The sequence below is a fragment of the Babylonia areolata genome, chromosome 8 (genome assembly GCF_041734735.1).
Source record: "Babylonia areolata isolate BAREFJ2019XMU chromosome 8, ASM4173473v1, whole genome shotgun sequence".
In the NCBI taxonomy this organism is placed as follows: Eukaryota; Metazoa; Mollusca; class Gastropoda; order Neogastropoda; family Buccinidae; genus Babylonia; species Babylonia areolata.
The window spans coordinates 347414-362716 of NC_134883.1; the positions used below are offsets into that span (position 1 = coordinate 347414).

At 39.4% G+C, this 15303-nt stretch overlaps 2 protein-coding genes across 2 annotated transcripts in view; both read right to left on the minus strand.

Annotated features, from left to right (window-relative positions):
* The window catches only part of LOC143284949 (ubiquitin carboxyl-terminal hydrolase 4-like), a 41234-nt gene extending 40817 nt beyond the window's left edge, over window positions 1–417 (minus strand). Inside the window, exon 1 of the mRNA XM_076592111.1 lies at window positions 322–417. Coding sequence (XP_076448226.1) covers window positions 322–410 — 89 coding nt within the window. The 5' untranslated portion in view covers window positions 411–417. The remainder of the gene's footprint in view (window positions 1–321) is intronic.
* Window positions 418–10463: 10046 nt separating this feature from the next.
* LOC143284447 (histone deacetylase 4-like) overlaps window positions 10464–15303 on the minus strand; it is a 31469-nt gene continuing 26629 nt past the window's right edge. Inside the window, exons 11-13 of the mRNA XM_076591084.1 lie at window positions 14370–14470; window positions 13393–13460; window positions 10464–11191 (exon numbers count right to left, since the gene is read on the minus strand). Coding sequence (XP_076447199.1) covers window positions 11169–11191; window positions 13393–13460; window positions 14370–14470 — 192 coding nt within the window. The 3' untranslated portion in view covers window positions 10464–11168. The remainder of the gene's footprint in view (window positions 11192–13392; window positions 13461–14369; window positions 14471–15303) is intronic.

Genomic DNA, 15303 nt, shown 5'->3' on the forward strand with positions numbered 1-15303 from the left:
CCACAGATTGTTCTGGAGTGTCCTGTGACTAATATACCTCCACACATGCGACTTATCAGTACTAAAATCGAACCATAACTGATTAACTTATTTTCTTCAACCACATAGAACGATGCATACAACATGGAATAAAACACACCCAGTATTTGATTCCGATTAACCAAAACCCCCTAAGATTTCCTCGAGTTCTTCAAACGGTCGTGAATGGAGCAGACAACCGACTTTACACTTTCCCTCTCTTCTGGTTTAGTATTGAATGACAATTCAACATGTAGCAAAAAATATTGTCAGACGACAACTAAAAATTAGTGTATACTCTACCAGGTGTCACCCTTCTTCAGAGCTTTCTTCAGTAAAGTCCCAATGTCGATTTTTTGAGCTTCCAAAGCCGATGGTCCACCTTCCGCCATCTTTCTATTCACTTTCGGAAGTCGAACAATGCCGAAATTAGACGAGTTTTGATTGGTGTTACCACGAACTGTTTTGAGCAATGCGATTGGGCAAAGTGAGCATGTTCATATGCTCTGTCGCACTTTCAGTTTAAGATGCCTCATTGTGTGTGTGTGTGTGTGTGTGTGTGTGTGCGCGTACGTGTATGTGTGTTTTGTGTGTGTGTGTGTGTGTGTGTGTGTGTGTGTAAGGGAGCATGTCTATGTTCCCTCAGCTCTATGTTCCCTCAGCTCTATGTTCCTGCAAGTCAAGTTACATGCTATGTCATGTCATGTCATAATGCCATGTCATATCATGCCATGTGCCATGACATATGCCATGCCATATTACATGACGTAAATATCTCTTGACTTGAGGGAACATAGAGCTGAGGGAACATGGAGCTAATTCTCCTAAAAACCGCTCTATGTTCCCTCAGCTCTATGTTCCCTCAATTCAAGTTACATGATGACCAGAGGTCAACTAATGGTCAGAGTGACCAGTGGTCAAGCAATGGTCAGTGTGACAGTGTTCAAGCAATGGTCAGAATGATCATTGGTCAAGCAATGGTCGGAGTGACCAGTGGTCAAGCAATGGTCAGAATGACCTGTGGTCAAGCAATGGTTAAACTGACCAGTGGTCAAGCGTGAATTTATAATGAAAATGACGTGAGAGAGAGAGAGAAGCAAACGGATGGACAGACATACATACAGAAATACAGGCAGGAAAAAAAGACAGACAAATAGAGGAGTATGCGGAATCCAATTACACGCAGTGAGACATAACTACAATGTCACGCAAGTCTTGCTTACCACTGGTCACTTTGACATGACATGACATGACATGTTACTTGACTTGAGGGAACATAGAGCTGAGGGAACATAGAGCTGACCCCGTGTGTAAAGCCCTGTTTCAGCATCCTGAATTCAGGAACCTATTTTACCGGCAATTTTTGTGCATGTATGAAACGAAAAAGTACCATTAGTAGACGTTGTAACCCATTATGTTAGTTGGGAATGTACAGTGTGAAAGTAATAACTTTATTGTGCCATTATCTAAATCATTAGTCAGGCCGGTCTTGGAACATTGGGATGTTGTTGCAAATACGGGCTTAGTGAAACATATAGACAGTATTAAAAATATTCAACGAAGATTTACTAAAAGAATTATTGGCTTTGCTGACTCGGATATGGGCAATGCAAACATTTCAGTTACCTAGTTTACAGTGTAGAAGACTGTGTGGTGATTTAACATAGATGTATAAAATGACTCATGGATTATAAGACAGTAGAAATATACATTCTTTGTTTACACTGATTGAGAACACTGTTACAAGAAGTTGTTCCTACAAACTGTTGAAAGATTCAGTTAAAACTCAGATTTGTACATTTTTTTACTAACAGAGTAACAAATTTGGAGCACTTTGCCACAAGATGTTGTTCATCAGGCCAACACGCCTTAATTCTGATTTGATATGATATGATTTTCAGTGGGTTTCATGCAGTTTGGGGAACCACACGGCTCTGTTCTGGAGCCTGTCCTCGTAGTTTTGCACACCACCCAGTTGTTTGTTTTTGCCAATCATGCATTTAGAGTTTGTAGTGAAATGTTTGCAAACGAAATTCAGTTGACCTGCTACCTGAAAACACCTGCACCAAACTCATGCCAGCATGGCCTTGGTTAACTGCTGCTGCAGCATACTGGTAATGTCAGGTGTCAACTGACCTTGCTCAGCCATCAACAATTTTTCTAATGCCCAGTCTTTTTCAATAGGATTATCCCACCACTTTCTCAGGGTTTTTCGCAGGCACTCATAATGATAACAATACGATTTGTGTACTTCACAACCTGTCCTCAGTGGTTTGAGATAAAGTGTTTGTGGTACTCTTGAATCCCTCTGGGGAAACTCGGTGTGACGGGCCCAATAGCAGAGTGGACTTTCAATCTGAGGGTCCCAGGTTCAAATCTCAGTGACAGCGCATGGTAGGTAAAGAGTGGAAATTTTTCCAATCACCCAGGTTAACATATGTTCAGACCTGCTAGTGCCTGAACTCCCTTCATGTGTATACACAAGCAGAAGATCAAACATGCACATTAAAGATCCTGTAATCCATGTCAGCGTTCGGTGGGTTATGGAAACAAGAACATTCCCAGTATGTACACCCCCGAAAGCAGAGTATGGCTGCATACATGGCAGGGTAAAAACAGTCATACTCATAAAAGCCCACTCGTGTACATAGGAGTGAATATGGAAGTTGCAGCCCACGAATGCAGAAGAAGAAACCCTTTGTATCATGCCTTGTGGTCTCCCTTAATGTATGTGACTGCTGCCCCCTTGCCCCTGCTGGTAACTCATGAGGTCAAGGCCCTTGGTTTCTCAACTGTGAAGTTTCATTCAATCCTTGATAATTCCACTGGCATTCATACTGAAGCTCACTTCCTCGCACTGTGTCTCCAGATCTTTCATTCATTCCACTCAAATCTGATCATGCTGCTTGCCTGTAGTAGTTGGGGTCCATCATTTTTGCCTCCTTACACATCTGACTTGTCCTACCACAGCCAGCCATTTGATCCAAATGGCCCACAGGACATGTCCTACCATATATGGAACACAAATAGAAATACCTGTGCTCAGTGACCTTTCAACTTTTTGTCCTCTCCTTATCCCGCCCACTTCCATGCTTCTTTCTATAGTTCTGAGGAATACTGGTCAACACCAATGGCATTTCCCAAACATGACAAGCAAGTTACTGTAGGCATGCTACACCCTACTATGCTTCTTTCTATAGTTCTGAGGATTACTGGTCAACACCAATGGCATTTCCCAAACATGACAAGCAAGTTACTGTAGGCATGCTACACCCTAAGCAAACATATATGAGAGGAGCTGCTTTTCTCTTGAGCATGGTTCCCCTCCAGTGTTGACTCATTTGCTGAGTGCCCTCTCCCATTCTACTTGAATGCACTGTGCCCGATGCAACCCCTGTAGAATGTGAACCATCACTCCCTTCCTCTCTCAGTAGACACAGAGGCCATGAAATTGCTCCATACACCATGTGCACAATGGTTCTACCAAACGAGAGGCACACTCAGTCAATCTGACTCTGCAGCTAAGCAATTATTGCCGTCAGTAGGGGGCTTAGTAGGTGGGGTCCTGTTAACAGGCACCACTGAACATCACCAAAGTGACTCAGCAGCAGTGGAAAGTCTTCTCTGGTGTGTGGCCTCCTAGCAACCTAACATCAATGGTTTGCTATGGGCTGCCCAGGTGTGGCTGTGTATGGAAGACTCAAAATGAGTGGCCAGGGAGTCATGGTATTGAATCTGTGCAGATAATGGGAGGCAGGGGATAATCCACCCACCAAATGTATCCTCTACCCACACTGCACCTCCCATATGCAGAATAAATCTTCCCACATCTGGGGTCACAAACTCCCAATGTCGTGGAGATATGTCATCTGTACTACTGATTCCCCTTCCTGGCCAAGTGGGAAAGAGGAACAATGACTGGGGTTTCTAAGAGGGAACACACTCCTACTAGACATTTCCACCTTGATATTTTAACATACTCCATTTGCCGAGACGAAGTGATTCCACTCCAAGATATGCAGTAACAGGCTGCTAGTGGGGCAAGATGTAAAAGCCCACTTAAAGACCTGAGTGAATGAGCTCATGAACATACTGAAGAAGAATAGTGTTTTTTCTTGACTGATACTGACTAGAAAATCTGTGTAATCTTGACTGATACTGACTAGAAAATAATCTATAATCTTTTTTCTTGTATTCATCATTTTAACTTTCTCAAATAATGTATTTGTGTGATGCAATGCTATTTTGTTCAGTGATAATCCAGTTTCATTTCAATGAATAAATGTTATAGAGAACATTAAAAGCTCCCTTTTATATTGGCATGTTTCGAATGGAAGAGACAAACCAAGTACATTAACTGATAAATGGAGGACCACTCTAGATCTGCTATCTTCACACACACACACACACACACTCACACACACACAACATACAGAGATTGGAAAGATCAAATTATCTAAGCTAAATTTCGAGAGTGTCTTTGCACATATATACGCACCCATACACCCACATCAAAATACACACTCATTTGAAAGAGGTGTACTTCACATTTATTAGTTTAGATTTTGTTAGAATAAAATGGGAGTATCGCCAGAGGAAATCAGCAGACCATCCAAAAGCAGTACCATACTTATTACTATTGCTTCAACATATAAATATTTTCAGATCACATTCTGAATATTTCACTCCCTTTAAAACCAAACGCAGGTCATTAATCTCAACACCACCTAAAACTGAGCACAACTTTTGTGTACTGCAAACATCTACAGAAGTAGTAAAAATAGAAATAAAAGAAGCAAGATTAAGCAAATATCATATTCTGTCTTATTCAATTCCAAATGCTTAAGCATGCGCAAGCAAAATGCAATCTGAATACTAACAAACACGTTTTAACCCATAAGATGAAACACAGTTGCACTCCAAAATGCAAAATCAATAAAATATTCAAATATGAAGCTGTTCTTTCTTTTTTCAAATGGAGAAGATGACATAAAAACAAATGTTTGCGTTAAAATATCTAGCGCTTCTGCTGAGTTGGGAACAGAGTTTTGTGTGTTTGTGTGTGTGTGATGTCACTTCCACTAATCTACAGCTATGGCCACTTCTTCCTGCCTTTAAGAATAGAAACCACAAACTGAAAACACACACCACTTCACCACCTACAATACCAATAATGTTATTGGAACATTAAAATCAGTGAATATTTGCTGTATTCTGATTTACCTTTAAGTGAATATGTTGGGAACAAGACAGTTAAGCACAAGCCATACAACTCAAATCATTGATGTATTAAAGCTACCCACCAGTTTTCCCTCAGGATTAAAAACAGCATTTACATGCACACACAGTGTTATTGAACTGCCCCAAGAAATTCCCTCCCTTATCTCTCTTTACCCTTCATTTGATCCATATGTCCAGATATCCCTTTCCTTTCTGTCCCTCCGCCCTTAGATTGTCAAAATCCTGGTTTTTATTCAGTGAAGCCTTTCCTTTTTTTCCCTCCGCCCTTAGATTGTCAAAATCCTGGTTTGTATTCAGTGAAGCCTTTCCTGTCCCTCCGCCCTTAGATTGTCAAAATCCTGGTTTTTATTCAGTGAAGCCTTTCCTTTTTTTCCCTCCGCCCTTAGATTGTCAAAATCCTGGTTTGTATTCAGTGAAGCCTTTCCTTTCTGTCCCTCCCCTCCCTGCCCTTGTCAGATTGTCAAAATCCTGGTTTGTATTCAGTGAAGCCTTTCCTTTCTGTCCCTTCCGCCCTTAGATTGTCAGATTGTCAAAATCCTGGTTTGTATTCAGTGAAGCCTTTCCTTTCTGTCCCTCCGCCCTTAGATTGTCAAAATCCTGGTTTGTATTCAGTGAAGCCTTTCCTTTCTGTCCCTCCGCCCTTAGATTGTCAAAATCCTGGTTTGTATTCAGTGAAGCCTTTCCTTTCTGTCCCTCCGCCCTTAGATTGTCAAAATCCTGGTTTGTATTCAGTGAAGCCTTTCCTTTCTGTCCCTTCGCCCTTAGATTGTCAAAATCCTGGTTTGTATTCAGTGAAGCCTTTCCTTTTTGTCCCTCCGCCCTTAGATTGTCAAAATCCTGGTTTGTATTCAGTGAAGAGTTTCCTTTCTGTCCCTTCGCCCTTAGATTGTCAAAATCCTTGTTTGTATTCAGTGAAGATCTTACAACATGTGCACGATGTGTCAAGACAGAACAATAAAAACAATAAGAATGCAATTCGTAACATTATTTGGAACAACAAACAGTAGCAAGACTAGTTTTTCCTTACAAAGGTTGAACACTTTACTCAGACAAAGTACCAGTACCCAAAGTTTACTGGCCCAGACAATAATTCAAATGACAGGTTCTCTTTTTCTTTCTTTCTTTCCATCCCTGACATGCAGATTTATAGACACCATATCAGACAAAGTTATCAAGTTAATTAGGCAAGTTCTTGCAGGATCTGTTGAACGATCACATCTGTTGATATTCTCAGCTGCACACATAGTAAAAAAAGAAAAAAAAGAAAGAAAAAAGAGCAGTAGAAAAATAGCTTATTTGACCAACATTTTCAATGCAGGTATCTCAGGGCTCGTACCAGTCAAAACAAGTGAAAATCCATACTTTTTCCAGGACCTTTCCAATTACAAAAAAATAATGTCTGTGGGGATTCTTCTTCACTATGCCAAAGGTAATCATTATCATCATCATAAGAATATTTATCATCTCTCTCTCTCTCTCTCTCACAATGCCACATTAAAACAACACAAGAGATAACATTTCAGGACAAAACACACAGAGATTATATTTCAGATTAAGTAAACACCAAAGCAAGCTATATGCTCTTTTCCTTGAAACAAACAATTTTTTTGACAAATGAAATCAAATAAAAATCTGAAAAAGTAAAGTTTTTGACAAATACTGCTCTTGAAGCAAATCTCCCAGACCAGGCATTATAATCTGAGGGACAGGACAGAAACCCAAAACAGCTTTGGTAGACAAAATTTATAACCAAACAAGCAAAATGCAACAATTTGACAAGATAACTAATCTGAAAAAAATGATAAGAAAATTGCATTGTTCAAGCAATAGGGAAAATAATTCAGTTTCACCAAGAACCCAGCAGATCCACAGGGAAAAACAAGAACAAAAAGCTAGTCAACAACGAGGGTCTTTAGAACACCTGCAAGAAGACTAGTTACTGCTTTATCTATATCACACCCCCCATCCAACCTTGCCTACCTTAATATCAAACAAAAACAACCCAGAAATCCAATATAGTTTGAACAAAAAGAACCAAAAAAAAGTATTAAACAAAGGACCACATCTGAAGTTCATGAATATTTACAATATATCCCCTCAAATTTACGACTCAGTACTACATTGCACATTCAACCTTACCATTTAAAGCCGACTTTGAAAAATTCTTACCGTTAAGAAAACTTAGTGCATGCTAATATTGTTTGTGAAACCCAGCTCAGTGTCTGACGTAAGAGTTATTAAGATACAGATTTGACAGAACCACACACAAAGAAACAATATGAAAATACATAGCTTATCTTGTGTTTTCATTGAGAAGATGAAGGAGAAAACCACAATTTTTTTCAGCAGACTAATAACAACAAACATATAAATGGCATAAAACTTTTTTCTTTCTTTTAAAGCAAGCAATACTTTGTTCTTCAAATAAAGAAATTAGCTGTAAAGGAGGTCTTACAGAACCCAGAGTGGATGTGCAGTCAAAAGATCAGGTACAGTTTCACAGATTCCTGAGCACCCTACAGAGGTAGTTGAAAAAAAAAAAAGTTCATTTTGATGACAAAACAGATTTTATACAAGATGTGTGGGGCACACATTATCACAAGTACTCTGTGTGTGTGTGTGTGTGTGTGTGTGTGTGTGTGTGTCTGTGTGTGTGTTTTATCAGAGAGAGCATAAAAAGCCATGGACCATATTCATAGAAGCGTGACATATTCATCTTGTGTGAGTGTTGAGTGCACAGGAGTGGGAGGTGTGCTCTCCACTAGACGTCCAGTGTGGAGAACAAAACACACAATAATATGATGTGCAAGTAACTAAAAAATAAAGTGTTTTCTGCTTTATCTGCATTCAAATTAAGAACTGTTTAAAGACAAGAACTGTCACAGAGACTCAGAACATACCAAATCAAACATGTACTTACAGATAATAAAAAAAAAGGTGACAAAAGATTGAACATGGAGTCTTAACAACATACAATACATCTAAGTAAACTGACTAAAGAAAAAACAACAACAACAAAACCAAAGCCACACACAAAAACAAAATGTAGCAGATGAGTTGAAAACACTGACCAACTGATATAAAGACTCAAATTAGTGTAGACAAGGACACACTCAAACATGTACATGTACTCAAGCACACACACACACACACACACAAGAAAACAAAACAAAAACATATGTTCAGAAAACATGCTACTTCATGAGATGCTGTGCACAGATCCAAAATATACATGCATATCTATTACAATACTTATTCCAACCTACACAGGGTATGGAGCAAATCAGCCAGATCAGCTCCATCTAAAAGCAAATCACAGACCAAAACAACAGTCAATAAATATGCATGACTAATCAGTAATAAAACTGCAAATAAAAACAGTCAACAACCATAAACTGAGGTATTTCAACAGCTTATATGAACCTAAGTCGTCAGAGGTCTAACTCCTTTACCGGACCTGTCAGCATTCAACGCAGCACTTAGGCAATATGATTTTTTTTTTTCTGCACATTTCTCAAATTCATTGTCTTAATCTCTTGTCTGTGCAGTCACAAAATTATCTCGTTCACTGTCAAAAAATAACTTTCTATTACATTCATAATAAAAACACTTCTCTATTTTTTGGCTACGTGAAGTGCATTCTTTTAGCCTTTTAATCCACACCTCACATCCTCAAAAATGTTTCTTGGCCAAGGAATGAATGAATAATTGCCTTTGGTTGATTTATCTATCTATCTATCTTTGTTTTCTCCCCCACGGAGAGAAGTGAAACAGGTATAAGGGTATGGCTTTGTGGCAAACATAACCAACATTTTGTCATTGAATAAATCACTAAATGACGTAAGTTTTTTTTGGGGTTTTTTTGTTGTTGTTTTTTAAATGACAGTAGTTCCTTGTCTTTTTATTTCTTCTCCCTTGCAGTGAATGTTATGTTTCACAAAAAAACCACATGTAATCCAATTCCACATAAACTCATCAAAATTGCAAAAAAAACAATCAGATTTCATCAAAAACCAGTGAAGCATTACACATTAGAATATACTTAAAATAGTTCCTTGTCTTCCTGTTCCTTTCTTTGGTCAGCATCTCAATAACTTTGACAACAAAGAATATGTATGATAGGATATTGCCAGTACTGCAAAAATCACTAGTAATTTTTTTATATGTATTTATCTCACTTTACAATTAATGTTAGCTTGGAAAAAAAATGTCTTTCAAGGACTGCTTAAAGACTGACACACAGACAGACTCATTTTTTAGGACAGACTGACATATATCATTTTTCTTTTTTGTTTTTCGAAAGACAGCCATGCATACAAATGACCTTTTTAAAAAAAAAACAACAACAAAAGATTACATCTTAATGCTTTTGCAAGTTGAATTTAATCAATGTAAAAAATCTCAACCATTCAAGCGAACAAGTTTAACAGATAAAATATCATAAATGATAAAATAGGCAGTAAAAGGAAGAAAAAATATAAACTTTTTACAGCTGCAACAGAAATGAATGAATTGCATTTGCGCTCAAGAAAATCTAACAGTTATGGATGCAGACAGAATCTCAGTTGAAAGCAAACCAGAAGATGAAGCCACAGTAACAATCTCCCTAGTTTCTGATGTCCAAAAATGAACCACTCTATCGAAATTCAACACCAGCAAGCAAGTAAAAAGCCCTTTGTCTTTCCTTAAAGCACACACTTCAAAATCCAAGTAAAATGACAAATGAATAAAAAGCCTATAACAAATGCTTCATTAGGCTGTCTATCTAAGCCTATTCCCTGTGAAATGTACCCAGACAGAGCCACTGAACATTTCTGTCATTGTGACTGATCAATACAAAGCTGACAAAATTTGTGATGGCACAACTTGTACGCAGCTCCACAAACACCACCCACAGGCCAAGTGAAGTTTGTTGGTTTTGAGTGTAAAAGAGAGAGAGAGACAAAGGAGAAGAGGGGGGTGGGTGGTGGGGCAGGGGTGTGGGGGGGAAGACACAGAGAGAGAGAATGACAAAGATAGACAGAAAGTGTCTATGCAAATACAGATGTGTTTTAACTTATTCTGGCTATTTAGAGTATATTCCTAAAGACAGTGGTTAACATGGCTCAAAATGTGCACACTGTAGGTTTTTACAGCAAACAACCAAATCCAGCAGAATATTCCATTTCATCGACTGGCTGGACTGTTAATAATTTATGAAATTGCTCACCATGTGTGTGTGTGTGTGTGTGTGTGTGTGTGTGTGTGTGTGTGTGTGTGTGTGTGTGTGTGTGTGTGTGTGTGTGTGTGTGTGTGTGTGTGTCCTTGAGAGCATGTACATAAGTTTTGAAAAGAACACATGGGTAAGATGTTACAGGCATGTCCCTGGATTGTGAGAGGTCAGAGAACAGCTTCTCTTTCCTACTTTCCCCTCATGTCTTTGGAATGGCAACACTGTAAATTATGTGTCTGTACACAATCAACATTTGCTTACAGGATGTATGCCTTCATCTGTGTGAGTGTCCAAAGTCACAGATATCCCCCAAAAGTATTAAGAAACTGAAAGTATGCACGTGGATGTTTCGACATAAAGTGCTCTCGCACATGCACATCAAGTAATCACACGTACATGCAAACACTGATGTGGAGATTCAACTGAGGATCCACAAAGCGTTGTACCTTATAGATATGTAGAATGTCAGCACTATTGTCCACCTAGGATATGTTAAACTTTTTGCACCATTTCCATTATAACCACTCAGGTATGTAAGTTATCAGTCACCCAGCATAAAAGCCCAGCATAACTGCAGACTTCAAAAAGACAGGACAGGGGGATATTGTCAGGGTTTTCACATCCCTGTCACTCAGCTGAACACTTCAGAATATAGTCCTGTCTTGACTGCGTTTGGTGCTTTCCTCATCAGCAGCCATTATCTTGGTGGAGGGAGCTTCTCTGAAAAAAACAAAAGTGGTTTGGTGTAATTATCAGTCTTCTTTATATTTGTTCGCATGTACATGTGCTCACACACACACAAAAATTCATACAACAAAAGATGCTTCTTTAAAAAAAAAAAAAGAAAAAAAAAGCTTCTCAGATTGTCTGATATGTGTCCACCAGACCTGGACAGTCAAGATTCTGCAGATGGTCATGGTAACTAAACAAAGAACCATTTCACACACACACACAAAAGAAAACAAACAAAAAAGCAACAACAGAACCTGATGAATGTACCATACTTTTTGGCCTACAAGGCACAGCAGCAAATAAGATGCATCCCCCGAATTTCAATAAGAAAGTTATTTTGAACATGTATAAGGTGCACTCAACCAATAAGGCATATCTGCTGCAAAGTGAAAGTCCTTCATTGTAGCTCTGCAAACAGCACATGCTTTCCGAGTAGTGACATCTTCAGAAAACTGGATCGGAATCCAACTAATTATCGTCAGCTTGTTGACTTGGTTCTCTTACTCCATTCATCTACTTTTTTACAGCCTTCAGTTAATGTACACTAATGAAAAGCCCCAAATCATGAACTTGTTCAGTCAGAATCCAGTCTACAAGCCCTGTAGAGCCCCAAATCATTAACGTGTTCAGTCAGAATCCAGTCTACAAGCCCTGTAGAGCCCCAAATCATTAACGTGTTCAGTCAGAATCCAGTCTACAAGCCCTGTAAAGCCCCAAATCATGAACTTGTTCAGTCAGAATCCAGTCTACAAGCCCTGTAAAGCCCCAAATCATGAACTTGTTCAGTCAGAATCCAGTCTACAAGCCCTGTAAAGCCCCAAATCATGAACTTGTTCAGTCAGAATCCAGTCTACAAGCCCTGTAGAGCCCCAAATCATGAACTTGTTCAGTCAGAATCCAGTCTACAAGCCCTGTAGAGCCCCAAATCATTAACGTGTTCAGTCAGAATCCAGTCTACAAGCCCTGTAAAGCCCCAAATCATGAACTTGTTCAGTCAGAATCCAGTCTACAAGCCCTGTAAAGCCCCAAATCATTAACTTGTTCAGTGAGAATCCAGTCTACAAGCCCTGTAAAGCCCCACATCATAAACTTGTTCAGTCAGAATCCAGTCTACAAGCCTTGTAAAGCCCCAAATCATGAACGTGTTCAGTCAGAATCCAGTCTACAAGCCCTGTAAAGCCCCACATCATGAACGTGTTCAGTCAGAATCCAGTCTACAAGCCCTGTAAAGCCCCACATCATGAACGTGTTCAGTCAGAATCCAGTCTACAAGCCCTGTAAAGCCCCACATCATGAACGTGTTCAGTCAGAATCCAGTCTACAAGCCCTGTAAAGCCCCAAATCATGAACTTGTTCAGTCAGAATCCAGTCTACAAGCCCTGTAAAGCCCCAAATCATTAACGTGTTCAGTCAGAATCCAGTCTACAAGCCCTGTAGAGCCCCAAATCATGAACTTGTTCAGTCAGAATCCAGTCTACAAGCCCTGTAAAGCCCCACGTCATGAACATGTTCAGTCAGAATCCAGTCTACAAGCCCTGTAAAGCCCCAAATCATTAACGTGTTCAGTCAGAATCCAGTCTACAAGCCCTGTAGAGCCCCAAATCATGAACTTGTTCAGTCAGAATCCAGTCTACAAGCCCTGTAAAGCCCCACATCATGAACATGTTCAGTCAGAATCCAGTCTACAAGCCCTGTAAAGCCCCAAATCATGAACGCGTTCAGTCAGAATCCAGTCTGCGAGCCCTGCTTTCAGTCCAGTCCACTATTTGGCTTTGCCTTCTGCTTTCAACAAGTGATCAGCTAACTTCTGCTTTCTCTATTTTCACACCAATAATTTATCCACAACTCAGACACTGCTTTTTCATCATGGCCTTTAGGCAGACTGATGAAATTCAGTTGAAATTTGATGTAATATGCAATTTACTTTCAATTTAATTTGATGGTGAACAGAACCATGTGGAATCAAACAGTGGTAAGACTGAAGTGTTGTTCAGCCTGATTGTGTGCCTTTATCATGATCAACAATGTTGTGGTGTATTGAGTTTGTTGTGACACTTAGCCCAAAGTGATGGTCAGAATCTAGTTTTCAGACACAGACAGGGTGCATACAGCTGACGAGACACATGGGTCAGATCTGAGTGAAAAAGTAGCGCCTTGCAGGACAAAAAGTATGATAATAAAGTCCTGACCTCTGAAGTGCAGCACGTTCCACACAGCTTTCTGTCTGTCCTGAACAGTTTTAATCAGCTCCACCGTGCTGAAACAACAATCAACACATTTATCTGTCAGCTCACAGACATCAGTCAGCAATGAAGGCATTCACACCTCAGCTCACAGATGTAATTCAACACAATATCATTAAAAATAAAGGTATTCAGGCCTCACCTCCCTGACATCAGTGAACGTAATATCATTTACAAAAAAAGAAAAAAAAAAAAAAAAGGCATTCACACCTCAGCTCCTAGTCATCAATCAACATTACATACTTCAAAACAACTCCTAATACGCCCTGTTGACATCTAACATGATGACACAATAAATGATAAATAGTCCAACTTCCATCACTACTTTATTCTTTTTGTATGTACAGTACAAAGTATGCTTTTGAAAAAACAACCACCAAACAAACAAGCAAAAGACCACTCCATCCCACTCCCAAACAGAGAAGCTGGGCTTCACAACGTTTCAATTATGTTGGACCATTACCATAATTATCATAAGCTCAGCAAGCTTAAAAAACAACAATAACAAAAAACACAGCACAACTGGGAGCAACAGTTCACTAATCTTTGACCACAACTTTAAATTATTTTTGCTTTTTGCACAGGTATAGAACTCAGTGTTGGAAAATGGAAGAGTCGCACAAATCATGAAAGAGATGACATAAGCACTAAAAAAAATAATAATAAAAAAAATAAAAAGAGTTTTTCTTTTAATGCCATTGCCTCTGGTGACGGCGACATACCTGCTCTGTAGTATACAGGCAGACACAGACATAGAATGTTAGACCACTGCTTTCATTTTCATGAGCGCGGGTATGACACACAGAGCTCAGCGCTGGAAAAGGAGAGAGTGAGTTGCACAAATCATTAAGAGTGATGACAAGTGTATTCCCTATAATTAAAAAAACAACAACACACCAGTGCTTCTGATGACGATGACATACCTGCTCTGTGGTACGCACGCAGACACAGTGTGACAGGGCCGACCCTGAAGGACAGACACACACTCCACCACTGTCTCCTCCATCTCCTCCATTGCTTCCGGCTGTGCACAAAAGGCAAGTCATTCACGCATTTTTCAACACCACAGCAGGTCTTCTAAAACATGTCAGTTCACATATCACATGAAGGAGTGACTGATTTTTGTGATACAGAACATTTTGTGATAGGAGTCTGGGGTCCGCTCAAACCAAAGAGAAGGTCTTGTATTGTGCTGTCTTGCATTGTATTGTTTTATTACTTTTTTGTCATTAAAGATTTCTCTCTGCGAAATTCAGGCTGCTCTCCCCATAGAGAGCGCATCACCACAGTGCAGCCACACCCTTTGTTTTTTTCCCCCTTTTTCTGGGAGCAGGTGTATTTGTTTTATTATCACAGTCAATTTTTTTTTTACAACATTTTTCCAGGGACAATCCTTTAGTTGCTGTTATTGTGCAATGTGCATGTTGTACACAAGATCTCAGTCATCTGAATGACTTGTGTCCACATCCTCACTCAAGGTCTAGTGGAGGCATAGAAAATTCTGGTGAGTGTGAGATTCTATCCCATGCCCTCAGATTCTTTGGCCTCCCAGGTATAGATGTGTTACAACTACTCCATCAATCCATGCCATACCAAAACAAAATAAAAGAAAAGAAAAAGTTTAAAAGTGCCAAAATGGCAATCTATATTATAGGGAAATACTTCCATTTATGCATTATCAGTTTAACGTTGTGGTTTCCAAGCCCACTGCAAGACTTAAATCAATGAATCAACAAATCAGTACAAATTCCTTTTCATTTTTTTTATATATAAAAGTTTCAGAATTTAGTTTTAGGAATGAGTCAACGCATGCAGACTGAGCCATATACGCCACACCACATGTGCTGTTTAAAGGAA